This window comes from Gossypium hirsutum, chromosome D08, assembly GCF_007990345.1.
Source record: "Gossypium hirsutum isolate 1008001.06 chromosome D08, Gossypium_hirsutum_v2.1, whole genome shotgun sequence".
Lineage (NCBI taxonomy): Eukaryota > Viridiplantae > Streptophyta > Magnoliopsida > Malvales > Malvaceae > Gossypium > Gossypium hirsutum.
Window position 1 is genome coordinate 60114276 of NC_053444.1, and position 14586 is coordinate 60128861.

Consider the following 14586-nt stretch of genomic DNA (forward strand, 5'->3'; position numbering starts at 1 on the left):
CATGCCACAAACCCATAAAGGCAAATTTATTAATGTATATTCCAAAATCACTATGTCGCCAGTCTAAAAGCAAATTACGTAGCGGTGGCTGTTGCTTGTTATAAACTCAAAAGCCCTACTAAAATCATATAATATTCAGTAATTTTCTATGTGGATCGTATATGGGTTGATAGCAAAGAACAAGGGAAAATCCCATGCCCCCACATCATCTACAAGAGTCAATGCTGCAATGTTACAGCTATGTCACTTAGATTCTACCTTGGACACCCCTATATTGCAAAAAGGCAAACAAACAACAACTTTCTTTTCCCTTCAATTCAAAGCCTTTATCATCTATAATCTTCCCAAAACACTACAAACATTTCCTCTTTGCAACATCAGAACTTGTCACATCTAGAAGAGATCCTAAGATCCCTCTCATGGGCTTTGATCTTTTCTCTTTCATATTCATAATATTTTCATGGGCATCATTTCTCTCAATGAAAGCTGAAGCTGAAGCTGAAGCTGAAGGGATTAAATCAGCTCGCCTTCTTGATCTTCTCATTAGGGACTACACTGTGAAGTCTCTTGACAGGGACTTGAGAACAGGTATTGTACACACTGTAACTTTACCTGCAAATTTCTCTGGCATCAAAGTGGATACAGTAAGGTTCAGATGTGGAAGTCTTCACAGATATGGTGCTCAGGTTAAGGAATTTCATCTGGGAAGTGGTGTGATTGTGCAGCCTTGTGCAGAGAGAGTGATGGTAGTAAGACAAAACTTGGGTTATAATTGGTCATCCATCTATTATGCTAACTATGATCTATCAGGTTACCAGCTGGTGTCACCTATACTAGGCCTCCTCGCTTATAATGCTGACAGTGATCTGAGTTATGGTAGCCCTTTTGAGCTTGGGATTCTTGCCAGGGAAAAACCAATTAAAATAGATTTCAGCAACATTACAAAGGCATCCAACAAGACAGGAAACTGGCCATTATGCGCTAGTTTTGAAGGAAATGGCAAAGTAACATTGAAGAAGCAAGTATCACCCAATGTTTGTGTTGCAACCAAGCATGGCCATTTCGGTTTGGTAATGGAATCACCACCACCGTCGTTGCCAGTGAGGAAGAAGATCAGCAGATGGAAACTGGTGGTGGGAAGCTCGGTGGGAGCTGCTTTGGGTGCTTTCCTCTTAGGGTTGCTTTTAGTGGCAATGTTTGTTAAAGTGAAGAAGAAAGCAAGAATGGAGGAATTGGTGAGAAGAGCGTATGAAGAGGAAGCTCTTCAAGTTTCCATGGTTGGACATGTAAGGGCTCGAACAACACCTACAATCTAACATGATCTTTGAGTATCTACGATCATTCTTTTGGAAAGGTTAGCTCTATTTGTACCTGAAATAGAAAAACAAAATCCAACCAAATATTCTTATGTTCAATATCCAGAAACAAAACAACTCTGTTTTTCAAAGGATATGTTGGTTCACTTCATTATTCAGTCAGTGTCTAGGAAAATGACAACCCTGTCCAGGATATGTTCTTTTTTTTACATTTCTTACTAAAGGATTCAGCATTCTATATCTTGTTTATTTGAAATTTCGGATTTCAAATAGCATAAAGGGGAAGGGTTTTTCTTTTCTTTTTGGTGTACAATACGATACGTTAGTCAAAAAGCCATGACCATGAGCTTTAAGTATTTTCTGAAAATGATTGTAACTTTCACTGACAATTAAAGGACAAAAGAAACCCAAAGTGCCCCATTAACCCCTCATCCATCCCCACCCCCATCAACATGCTTGAGATCAGATCAACAAAACAAGAAAAAAGTTTGCATGTAAAACATTGGATACTGCTTTTTTTTTTTTAAGAAGATAAGTTATTGGCTGAGAGAAGAGACTCTTTGATTGATAGGTGTGGCAAAGTTTGAACGCAAAGACTACATGCTTTGCAAATCCTTTTTCTCCTTTGTGTATCAAAAGTCAAAACATAATTATCAGCCAAAAACCCTTGAAATTTAAGCCTTTTAGGGTGTATGGACCACAATTCGTTGGCTTCCATATTATATAACAAGAGATTTTCAGCTTCTAATGCTTTTAATGAATTCAAATGTTAGATATAACAGACTAATATATGAATTAAAAAAAGTATTCTCGTGCAATTGAAAAGGAAAAACAATTATTTCCCTCAGTTAAGATAGAAAATAGGTCTTGGCTATGCCAGCCAAAAGTGGGACCTTTAATTCATGGATGTTATAATTAACCTCCATTTCTTTTTCTTATATTATGGCCTATAGCTTCTATTGTTACAAAGAATGCAAATTCTGGATAAAACAAATTGTATATAAACCTAAATCCGTTGAATAAAATAAATTAATTGAGTTAGAATTTCGTATGCAGTATGTTTATACTTTTTCGGCTATGGATCAGGTTTAGTGATGAATTTGGGTGTTCTCGAGCTCTTGCAAGACGAGCATAAGCTAAAGGGTGCTGAAGCTTGTGCTTGGGAATAATGCTTAAGTCGGTCTCAAAGCTTTGAAATAGAGAAATCAAGGGATAAAGTTGAAAATAATGAATAAGAGATGAAGATAAGACATGTGAAGGTGGAGATGAAAGACCCCCGTGACCTAATGATGACCTAAAAAAAGCTTGGACATCATTTTCTTTGCGAAATATGTAAAAGTAAAAGCTAACTTGTTTGGCTTGATGTTATTCTCCGAGGGACTAGGCTCTATCAAGTATGTGGGAGCTAAAGAAATAAGAGTGAATAAGGTGAAAGGTTTGCTACTAACAAGTAGGCGTTTACTGCTAAGAAGCGGAAATTGTCGAGGAAGAGAAGTTTGCTGTTGAAAATCAGTTGTTGAGGAGTTTATTAGATGACTGAGATTTTTCTTAGATATTCTAAAAGTGTATGTCAATCTTTTTGATATTTTAGCTTGACAGAGCAATTATAAGCAGTTAAGCATGATACACCTAATGTGTCAGTTTGTATTTGGTTAGGTGATACAATCTTTTTGATGTAATACTTGCTGAAGTTTTAGGGTATGATTAACCACTGCAACAGCAGTAGTCTTTTGTATATTATACACCAAAATCTTAATGAAAGATAGACTATTCAGTTGTAAAATTTTTCCGGTGTTGTTTTCTTTTCCAACTCTCTCTTTTATTCTGTTCCATAACTTAACTTGGTATTAGAGCTTAAAAAAATTAACTTTGAGGGATTGTGTGTGAGCTGAAAAATTAGAAAAAAAAATCTTCTTCTACACAAAAAAACTTTTTAGAACCTGATATGACTTCCAGCAACTTTGCACCCCCAAATCCTCATATATTCACAAGAGAAAACTACCCTATTTGGACAGTGAAGATAAAGGCATACCTGAGGGCTTTTGACCTGGGGGATGCTGTAGAAACAAGTAGAGATGTGCCTCCATTGAGAGCAAATCCAACTATTTCTCAAATCAAGCAACATAATGAGGAGGTAACTAAGAAATACAAGGCTCTCTCTTGCATTCACTCTGCTATAACAGATGTGATTTTTACAAGGATAATGACCTGTGAAACTGCAAATGAAGCATAGGACAAGCTCAAGGAAGAGTTCCAAGGAAGTGACGGAACAAGGCAGATTCAAGTGCTGAATTTGTGGAAAAAGTTCGAGGTTCTAAAGATGAAAGAGTCAGAGATTGTTAAGGTGAATTCTAATAGGCTTATGAATGTCGTAAACCAAATTAGGTTACACGGGGAGGAGTTGCTAGACAAGAGGATAGTTGAAAAGGTGCTGGTTAGTGTTCCAGAGAGGTTTGAGTCAAAAATTTCATCTCTAGAAGACTCAAAAGACATCTCAAAACTTACCTTGATAGAAGTTGTAAATGCTCTTCAAGCTTTGGAGCATAGAAGGGCTATTAGGCTTGAGGAGTCAACCAAATGAGCTTTTCAAGCAAAGTTCAAAGACAAACATGGTCATAACAATTTTGGAAAAAAATAATCTGGTGAAAGAAAAAATAAAGAGAAAAAAGGAGATGACCACAAATGGGAAAGCAAAAAAAAGAAGGTATCCACCTTGTTCTTATTGCAAGAAAAGAAATCATATTGAAAAGTTTTGCTGGTTTAGACTAGGGGTAAAATGTAGAGCTTGTAATCAACTTGGATATATAGATAAGGTTTGTAAAAACAAAGCAAATCAAAAGGGCCAAGCTCAGGCTGTTGAAAAGCTCAAGCAAGAAGAATAAATTCTCTTCATTGCTACTTGTTATGTTGTAAATAGTGGAATAGAAACATGGCTGGTGGATAGTGGATGCACCAATCATATGACTCATGATGCAAGCCTTTTTAAGGAGTTAGACAAGTCCTATGTCTTTAAGGTGAAGATTAGAAATGGAGAGCTTGTGGATGTCAAAGGAAAATGAATGATTGAAGTTGAAACTTCTTTAGGTACAAAGTTTATTTCTGATGTTTTTCTTATACCTGATATAAGCCAAAGCTTATTGAGTGTGGGACAAATGTTAGAAAAGAACTATATTTTGCACTTTCAAAATATGTCATGTTTCATTTTTTATCCTACTAGTTCTAATTTGATGACAGTCAAAATGAAGAACAAAAGTTTTCCAATAGAATGGAAACAATCATATTTGAATGCTTATGCTAGTGTAGTGGATGATTCTATCTTATAGCATAAAAGACTTGGGCATTATAATAATTCAGCCTTGAGATATATGCATACAAATAAACTTGGTTAAAAATCAACCTGTTATCTATGATAAAGTTGATGTATGTGTTGTATGTCAATTTGGAAAGCAAGCAAAGCTTCTCTTCCCACATAAAAACTGCTCAAGAGCTACAGAGAAGCTACAACTAGTTCACACAGATATGTGTGGACCTATGAGTACTCCATCTCTTAATGGAAGCAGGTACTTTTTCTTATTTGTGGATGACTACACTAGAATATGCTGGGCATATTTTCTAAAAAAAAAAATAGAAGTATTAGACGCATTCCTAAGGTTCAAGAGCATGGTCGAAGTTAAATCGAGCCGTCTAATGAAGAAATTGAGATCTAATAATGGGACTGAGTACAACTTAATGGAATTTGCTCGGTTCTGTCAACAAGTTACAATTCAACAATAACTGACTATCCCTTACACTTCTCAACAAAATGGAGTGAGTGAAAGGAAAAACAGAACAATCATAGAGATGGCTTGATGTTTTCAGTTTGAAAAAGATCTTCCAAAAGTATTTTGGGTTGAGGTTGTGAACACCTCAGTATACTTGCTGAATTTGTTACCTACAAGAACCTTAGTTGGAAAAACCCCTCATGAAGCATGGCATAGTGTAAAGCCTTCAATTGAACATCTTAGATTTTCGGGATGTGTTTGTTTTTCTTTTGTGCCAGAAGTAAAGAGAGGCAAGCTTGATAAAAGGGCTGAAGTTGCAGTATTTTTGGGTTATAGTACCAACTCCAAAGGCTACAAGTTGTACTATGTGTCTACCAAGAAAGTGTTTGTTAGCACAAATGTCAAGTTTGACGAGCATGCAAAGTGGAATTGGGAGAAAAATGAAATTACAGCACAAACACCAATTGTTGTGTCTCAAGAACAAATTTCAAAATCTGAAACTGATACAGAATTTGTAGTTAGGGGCACTGGATCATTAGATGAGGTTTATACTAGGTGCAATGTGGCTACATTAGAACTTACAAGCTATGAAGAAGCTGCTAAGCATGATGAATGGAAAGCAACAATGATTAATGAGATCAAAATAATTGAGAAAAACTCAACTTGGCAGCTTGTTGACCGGCCAAATAATTTCAAGGTGGTTGGTGTTAAGTGGGTCTGTAGAACCAAATTAAATCCAGATGGTTCTATGAACAAACATAAGGCTAGATTGGTGGTGAAAGGATATTCTCAGCAACAAGGAATTGATTTTTCAAACACTTTTGCTACTGTGGCGGGGAATGACACTATAAGACTTTTACTAGCCTTAACAGCAATGAAAAGCTGAAAAGTTTATCACATTGATGTAAAGTCAGCATTCTTAAATGATTTGCTTGAGAACGAGATATTTATGGAACAACCAGAAGGTTTTCAAGGTTTAGAAAATGAAGGCAAGGTGTATAAGCTTCACAAAGTTTTTTATGGGCCGAAATAGGCTCCTAGATCCTGGTATAGCAGAATTTACTCCTATTTGCTACAATAAGGGTTTATAAGGAGCGAAAGTGAAGCTGCATTGTATGTTAAAAAGCTTGATGATGAGAAGCAACTTATTGTTTCATTGTATATTGATGATTTGTTTGTTAAGGGAGATAATGAAGTGTTTATAGAACAGTTCAAACAAAGAATGAAAAGTATGTTTGAAATGTCTAATTTGGGTGATATGAAGTATTTAATTGGGATGAAAATTCACCAATCTGATGCTGGTATTTTTATTTCTCAAAGAAAGTATGCTCTGGAAGTTTTGAAGAAGTTCAAAATAGAAAATTGCAAACCAGTAGCTACTCCGCTGGTTTTGAATGAAAAGTTGTCTAAGTCAGATAATTCTGAAAAGGCTGATGCTTTTGTTTACGGAAGTTTGATAGGGAACTTGTTATATTTTTCTGCTACTAGGCCAGATATAATGTATGATGCAAGCTTACTATCTAGATTCATGCAAGCTCCTAGTCAGACTCATTATGGTACAAATAAAAGGGTTATGAGATACATTAAAGGTATATTTAACTATGGCATATGGTATTTGAAGAACGATAGTTGCAAGCTTGAAAGTTATGCTAACAATGATTGGGTTGGAAATGTAGATGACTGCAAAAACGCCTCGGGTTTTGTTTTTTCTTTTGGAAGTGGTACATTTGCATGGAATTCAAAGAAGCAAGATATGGTGGCTTAATCCTCAACTGAAGTTGAGTATGTCTCTACTGCAGTAGTAGCTAATCAAACCATTTGGCTTAGAAAGATCTTGGCTGACTTGGAACAAAATATTAATAAAGCTACTGCAATTTGGGTGGATAATAAATCTGCTATAGCTATCATCAAAAATCCAGTCCAATATGAAAGAACTAAGCATATTAATGTGACATTTCATGCTATCAGAGAAGCTGAAAGACTTGAAGAAATTAGTGTGAGATATTGCAAATCTGAAGATCAAGTTGTAGATGTTCTGACTAAGGCTATCTCAAGGCCTAAATTTGAGTTTCTAAGAACAAAGCTTGGAGTCTCCCAGAAAAATCTCAAAGAGGAGTATTAGATGAGATTTTTCTTAGATATTCTAAAAGTGTATGTCAACCTTTTTTATATTTTAGCTTGACAGAGCAATTATAAGCAGTCAAGCATGATACACCTAATGTGTCAGTTTGTATTTGATTAGGATACATTTTTTATGTAATACTTGCTGAAGTTTTAGGATATGATTAACCACTGCAATAGTAGTAGCCTTTTGTATATTATGCACCAAAATCTTAATGAAAGATACACTATTTAGTTTTAAAATTTTTCTGGTTTTGTTTTCTTTTCCAACTCTCTCTTTTATTCTGTTTCATAACTTAATAGAGTTAGAGCTTGTTGTTGGAGAGTAACTACTAAGAAGTTATAGCTTGTTGCTAAGGAGAAGCTTGTGAGGAAAGAAAAGTTTATTTCTAATGCTCAACTGTTGAAGAGATAAAGCTTACTGCTGAGGAATCTTAAAGGATTGGGCTCTATCACATAGCATGGGAGCAAGAAAAATGAGAATCAAGTTATACCATGTGGCGTGGGAGCAAGAGAAATGAGATTCAAGTTATTTAACTTGATGGTATTCCCTAAGGGTGGGAGTAAGAGAAATAAGAGTTAAGTTATTTGACTTGATAATATCCCCTGAGGGATTGAACTCTACCACATGGCTTGGGAGCAAGAGAAATTAGAATCAAGTTATTTGACTTGATGGCATTTCTTGAAAGACTTAACGGTATCTCTTAAAAGACTAAACTTTACCATATGGCATTAGAGCAAAAGAAATGAGAGTTAATTTATTTGACTTGATGGTATTCCTTTAGAGAGTAGACTCTATCACATGACGTGGAGCAAATTTGAGAAAGTAATTACTTGGAGCAAAATTTTGCTATTGAAAAAAAAAACATGTTGCTAAGAGAAATAAGTATATTATCAATGAAGAGACATTTGTCTGTAAGAAGGAGAGGAGTTTATTTGAACATCACTAAGCATTTTTGAATGCTTAGTTTATTGATATTTCTATCCATCCGTACGTTGAGGAACTATTGGGAGATAGTTGTTGAACTTATATTACCGGAGTCACTACTAAGGCCTTTGTTCTATTAGGCTAAGTTACCCGTAGCCTAGTTGAGAGCCCATTGGAGGCCTCCCCTAAGCTCTTCCTTAAGCACCGCTTAAGACTCCTCTCTACCTAATGTAAGTGCATATACGGGACTATTGATGTGTAACACCCCAATACCTGACCTGATCGTTGGGTCTGAGTTACGAGATGTCACATCCTTTGCCATAGCAACTCTGATTAAAGCACGAACAATTCATAGCATTCAATAATTAAAATTCAGTTAAAACATACATTCAACATGAAATAAAGTCAATTTCGGGTCTTAAACAAGCTTACGTAAGCTTTAGAGCTAATCCAAGCTAGAAATGAAACCTAATTGTAAAGAATTCAAAATGCAGGATCAACATCGTGATGTCTTCCTTTCCACGACATGACGACGCCAAACAGTTTATCATGTCACAACGTCAAGCCGCTCAACGTCGTAACATCACTTACTGTAATGGCCTTGTCAAGACAACAAGTCTCTCGTCACACCGTGACCCTATGGGTCACTTACTGTAATAGATGATTATGTACACCAGATTATAATTCTGGAAGATTAGTAGTCGAAGTAAATAATTTGTGTCCTATGCTCATTGGTATAACCGAAGAAAAAATTTGCCCATCACTCATCGAGTCGTAGCCAAAATAACTCGTACTCGATCTATCCTATGGCATGTCAACTTAAGTAGCCTTTCTCTTGAACTGAAGCTCTAATACCACTTGTCAGAACAATTGGAAGAGAAAATGTCGCGACCAATTTTCAATTAAAATAAAAAATTAGCTTGTCAAAATTTTAAAAGAATAAAAACTTTGGTTTTGAAAAATATGATGTTTCATTTAAAGAACGAAGAGTCGCCACTAATTTTTGTTACTAGGTATGATCAATTACATATAAAATTATCCTTTTGAAAAAAAAAGAATTTTTTTTTGAAGAAAGACAATTTTACATTTGTGTTGGAATATAGAAAAGGAATTTGAATTCAAGAATCAGTTACGCACAAGGAAAGTTTTAACACCCTTGTAACGTCCAAAATTGATGCATAGTTAAATGTGTGTTTTCTAAAATTCAAATATTAATATTTAATGGTGATGGCTGAGTCGAAAGGTGTAATCGTGAAGCATCAAGATTGAAGGTAATGGAATTGTTTTCTTTGTTGAAATAGTTTTCTTAAGAAAAATTGATAATAACATTGAAAATACTTATTAGGATTTTAAAACAAAAACACTAAATCAAACCCATCATGATAAAATAATTTTTTTTCTGTTGAAATAGTTTTCTTAAGAAAAATTGATGACAGTAATTTGATTGAAATAGTTAACAATATTAATTATTTAGACTAATTAATGACATTATAAAAACAAAGGGACCAAATTACATTAAAATTAAAGTAGATAGCTTAAACCTTAAGTTTTAGCATGGTTTAGGGGCTAAAATTGAAATTTGAACATTAACAAAAAAACAAAAACCTAAAAAAATGCAAAACTACTTATTAGTCTATAAGACTTTTACTGTGTGTTTGGTTCAGTGTAATAGTTACTGTGTGTTTGGTTCAGTGTAATAGGTAATTCATTACGCCCCGATTACGCGCCTATTACATTACTGACCCATTCCGGCGTTTGGTTCGCTGTAATAGGTATTACGCGCGTATTACAATCCCGACCTAATCCCCAAATTCCCTGTTTTTCTATTCCTTTCCCAAATCGAGGATTACCCATTACGTCCGGCTTCCCTTCCCAACTCTCTGTTTTACCCTCATTCCCCACCCGACCCTCTCCTTTTTCTGTCCTCATCATTTCTCCTCGTCTGCCTTTACCGATTCTCTCTATCGATCATTTTTTCCCTTTCATTTGTTGCAGCACGTTTGAAAGCCACTGCTTCATTTTTTTCTCTCGGTCTCGGCGTGAGGTATGAATCTTGAACTTTTCATTTTAGTTTTCTATCTTTGGCTTGGATTGTGGCTGCTTTGCATGCTGATTTGTCTGTCTTTTCATTTCTTCATTTTTTCTATCGGTCTCTGTTTTCGCCGGCTTCACTGTCTTAGATCTTCAGTTCAACTAATAGGCAGAGTCTCTTTTTGAACTGATTGCTTCACTTCATCATCCCCAAATTTCAGGTGGTATTTCTATTATACGGATGTGTATATATATTATTATATATTATTTTCGTTTGGATGCTTTTGATTGACATGCAAACGGGTCAATGTAATTAGGTGATTTTCGGTACTCATGAAACTGTTTGATTTTTTAAAACTGTGATAAATAAATAAATAAAAAGGTTGTTGAATGCTGTGTTTGACTGGCCTTTTATGCGCAATCTTATAAGCTATACATTTGGTGAGTGGTTGATCTGTTTGATAGAGTGATTTAACTTGGATATTTGTGCTTCGTTTTACTGGGGAGAGTTTATTGAATAGAATTTCTCATAATATATCGATTTTAAGTAGTAGGGGAACTGTTAGGTATTTAAAGCGGGTGAAATTGTAGATTTGGGTATTTTCGTTTTATGAAAAGTTGTTGTGGCTAAAAGCCTTACCAAACTTTATTTCCAATGATTTCAAGTTGATTGTGAGCAATACTGCCTGTGGTTTCTTTTGATGTTTGCGCATGCCAGGCTGCATTTTGATAACCCAATGAAAGTTTAACTCAACTCACCTCTCATTTCATAGGATATTATGTTTGAGAATGAAATGCCGCAATTTCATGAGTTTATGGAATTGATCTCATATGCATACTTGGAATAGTTTTTTTTTTATTTCCTTTCATTTCTTTCTGCTCTTATGCAAAACAAATGGGAGTTTGCTTTATAGCATGTTATTTGATTCAAGGACAAATATTATATAACAAGATATGTTATCTGGTTTGCCAGACTAAAGAAATGCTCCACATGGACACAATGAAAAGACTTCCAGTTCTGTAATATCTGGACTACAAACTAGCAGATTGTGAAAAAACTAAATGCATTTTACTTCTGCAGTTTTTCCTGGAAATTGCTTTCATCTATCTAACCTAATATTTGTGCTCTGTGTATTTGCATTTTGTTTGTTTTGCGGTTTCTATACAAGAAATCTGTTTTTCTTTTTTGATATTTGTACTCACAGATATTCTTCCTTGAATTCCTAGATTTGGATCTTGCAAATTAGAGATAATTCGCAAGAGGAACTATGAGTTGCTTTGGCTGTTGTGAAGAGGATGGCATCTTGTGCCAAAATTTGCAAAGTTCTGGATATTTATGAGGAGAGGCTGTCAAAGAACAAGTACTTGGCTGGTGATTTCTTCAGCCTTGTTGACCTGAGCCACCTGCCATTTACTCAGTACTTGGTGGGTCAAATGGGAAAGGAATACATGAAAACCAGCAGGAAGCATGTGAGTGCTTGGTGGGATGATATTAGCAGCAGACCGTCCTGGCAGAATGTTCTCCAGCTCTATGCTCCTCCTTTCTAAGAATTGAAAATGATGCAATCTGGGGATGGGGTCTTTTTAATGATGTATGCTTTGTTGTTTAGCAGTTTGGTTTGGTTTGGGGTCTGGTCTTTGACTGTTTTAAGAGGCCAACTAGTTATCCTATGTTAGTTATACTTACAATAAAATGTTGGTAGGGGTAAGGGGTTACAGTTATCGTTTTGTTTGCCTATGTTTGATATTATGAATAAAGATGAAGAAATCATGGAGATATCAAAGAGAATCAAGTGTACAATTGAATGTGCTTCAAAGGCAAATTTTTTCTTTTATTTTCTATGGTTTTATTACTTATTGATTTTCTTTTTGTTGGTTTAAATCTTCGAAATAATTGTTCAAAAGGTTTTGGTAGTGTTGGCATTGGCATCAATAAAAGTTTGAGCTTACTATGAGTATAATTTGAACCCAAATGTGGTAGTGTTGGCATTGGCATTAATAAAAATTTGAGCTTACTATGAGTATAATTTGAGCTCAAATCACATTTGCGGTCACCCAAATCATATTTGAGGTGATAAATACTTTATCCATCAAGTTAATACAGGGTTCAAGTTAATTATGGTGTTTATTTATTGTTAATAATTTATACAAACTTATGATTATAAGTAGTGTAAAAAAGGTAAATTATTTACTATGATATCAAACAAGTGAAGTGGCTTATTATAACTTAATTATGTTTATGCAGAATATAATTCTCAAGTTATATTATGATTTTAGTAAATTCATATAAGAATATTTATTATTAAGAATTCTATGAAATTATATATCATTATTAAATTATATTTAATATTAATTATTTTAAATTATATAAATTCATATAAGAATATTTATTTATCAAGAATTTTATGAAATTATATATTATTATTAAATTATATTTAATAACAATTATATTAAATTATACAAATTCATATAAGAAATTTATTAGTAATAATTATTTTAAATTTTATTAAATCATATATTTTAATTAAAATATATTTAATAATAATTATTTGAAATTATATTTTATAGTATCATATATTATGATTTTAAGTAAATTCATATAAGAATATTGATTATTAAGAATTTTATTAAATCATATATTTTAATTAAAATATATTTAATAATAATTATTTCAAATTATATTTTATAGTATCATATATTATGATTTTAGTAAATTCATATAAGAATATTGATTATTAAGAATTTTATTAAATCATATATTTTAATTAAAATATATTTAATAATAATTATGTTAAATTATATTTTATAGTATCATATATTATGATTTGAGTAAATTCATATAAGAATATTGATTATTAAGAATTTTATTAAATTATATAATTTAATTAAAGTATATTTAATAATAATTATGTTAAAATATGATTAAATTATTTATTATTGATATTAATAATCTTATTAAAATTTAATAACAATAACAATAATCATTTACCAAAACAAATTTATGCTAAGGGTATTCTAGTCATTTTAGTTTTTTCCATTATGCTATTATACCTCTATTCTATTCAATCAAACACAAGATTACTATTACACCTCTATTCCATTACACTCAACCAAACAGTTGATTTGCTATTACACCTCTATTCCATTACACCTCTATTCCATTACGCCTCTATTCCAATACAACGAACCAAACGTGCTCTAAGAGTAATTTATAATTATAATCTGATTGAGTCTTAACTTGATTGGTATGAACATTATTGTTAATGTAGGAGAACGTGGGTTCGGGTGCACTGAAACGCATTGTCCTCCTATTTATGGGTTGAAGAGGGAATATGAGTAGTTCTAGGAATTATGTCCAAAAAGAGCAGATATATTCAGAATCTATAAAAAATATTTAATAATTTAATAAAAAAGTTAACGATATTAATTATTTAGACTCGTCATCAATATTATAAATATAAATATAAACCAAATTAGGCTAATTTATCAGTAAAAGCTAAAAAAAATAAAAATTGAGAAAATATGTTTTTTTTTTAAATTTACTAATCTATACTGTTTTTGGAGAGAGAAAGAAAAACGCATCCTGCAGGGCGCACTTTCAGCCACGTCAGCTAGGATGTGTTTTTACTGAAAATTGACAAATTAGTTCTTTTGATTATATGGTTAAATGTTAGTTTTTTTGTCCTTAAGTCTTGGGTTCGATTATTTTCTTACTCACATTTGTATTTTTTATTTCATGTTGTTTTAAGATTTTTTTTATTTTTAATTAATATTTTTGACACATTAGTTTTTTTTATTAGATGGTTAGATAATTGTGATTTCATTTTTGAGTCCTAAGTTCGATTCATCTTATAAGCATTTTAGTATGCATTTTTTTTATTTCATGTTGTTTCAAGCTTTTTTTATTTATTTTTAATTAATGTTTATAATTAATAAATATATTGTTTAAACCATTATTTGATTTTATAAATAGAAGAGAGATGAATTAAAAATAAAAAAACTTGAAAACAATATATTTATTAATTATAAACATTAATTAAAAAAAACTTGAAACAATATGAAATAAAAATACATATTAAAATGCTTATTAGAGAAATCAAACTTAAAACTCAAGAATGAAATTATAGTTATCTGACCATCTAACCAAAAGAGCTAATATGTCGAAAATATTAAATAAAATAAAAAAAAGTTTAAAACATAAAGAAATAAAAATATAAATATGAGTATGAGAGAAATTGAATCTAAAACTAAAGGATAAAAACACTAACATTTAACCATTTGACAAAAAAAACTGATTTGTCAATTTTTATTAAAAAGGATATGTTTTCCTTGCTCTTTCCAAAAATAGATAAATTTTAAAAAAATAGTATAGTTTCTCAATTTTTATATTTTTAAGCATATATTGATAAATTAGCCACCAAATTATATT

At 32.5% G+C, this 14586-nt stretch overlaps 3 protein-coding genes across 3 annotated transcripts; all 3 read left to right on the plus strand.

The window, feature by feature from the left end:
- Positions 1 to 419: 419 nt before the first annotated feature.
- Positions 420 to 1316, plus strand: LOC107930073 (uncharacterized). The gene has a single exon (XM_016861639.2). The coding sequence runs from the start codon at positions 420 to 422 to the stop codon at positions 1314 to 1316; it is 897 nt and encodes a 298-aa protein (XP_016717128.1).
- Positions 1317 to 3261: 1945 nt separating this feature from the next.
- Positions 3262 to 3897, plus strand: LOC121220365 (uncharacterized). The gene is made up of 2 exons (XM_041100060.1): positions 3262 to 3450; positions 3550 to 3897. The coding sequence occupies exons 1-2, from the start codon at positions 3262 to 3264 to the stop codon at positions 3895 to 3897; spliced, it is 537 nt and encodes a 178-aa protein (XP_040955994.1).
- Positions 3898 to 6026: 2129 nt separating this feature from the next.
- Positions 6027 to 6842, plus strand: LOC107930007 (uncharacterized mitochondrial protein AtMg00810-like). The gene is made up of 2 exons (XM_016861561.1): positions 6027 to 6066; positions 6160 to 6842. The coding sequence occupies exons 1-2, from the start codon at positions 6027 to 6029 to the stop codon at positions 6840 to 6842; spliced, it is 723 nt and encodes a 240-aa protein (XP_016717050.1).
- Positions 6843 to 14586: the final 7744 nt, after the last annotated feature.

Coding starts and splice junctions, on each gene's coding strand:
- LOC107930073 (XM_016861639.2), top strand. CDS start 420: ATGGGCTTTGATCTTTTCTCTTTCATATTCATAATATTTTCATGGGCA.
- LOC121220365 (XM_041100060.1), top strand. CDS start 3,262: ATGACTTCCAGCAACTTTGCACCCCCAAATCCTCATATATTCACAAGA. Junction 3,451..3,549: donor TCAAGCAACATAATGAGGAG/GTAACTAAGAAA, acceptor AATGAAGCATAG/GACAAGCTCAAGGAAGAGTT.
- LOC107930007 (XM_016861561.1), top strand. CDS start 6,027: ATGGAACAACCAGAAGGTTTTCAAGGTTTAGAAAATGAAG. Junction 6,067..6,159: donor TCAAGGTTTAGAAAATGAAG/GCAAGGTGTATA, acceptor TGCTACAATAAG/GGTTTATAAGGAGCGAAAGT.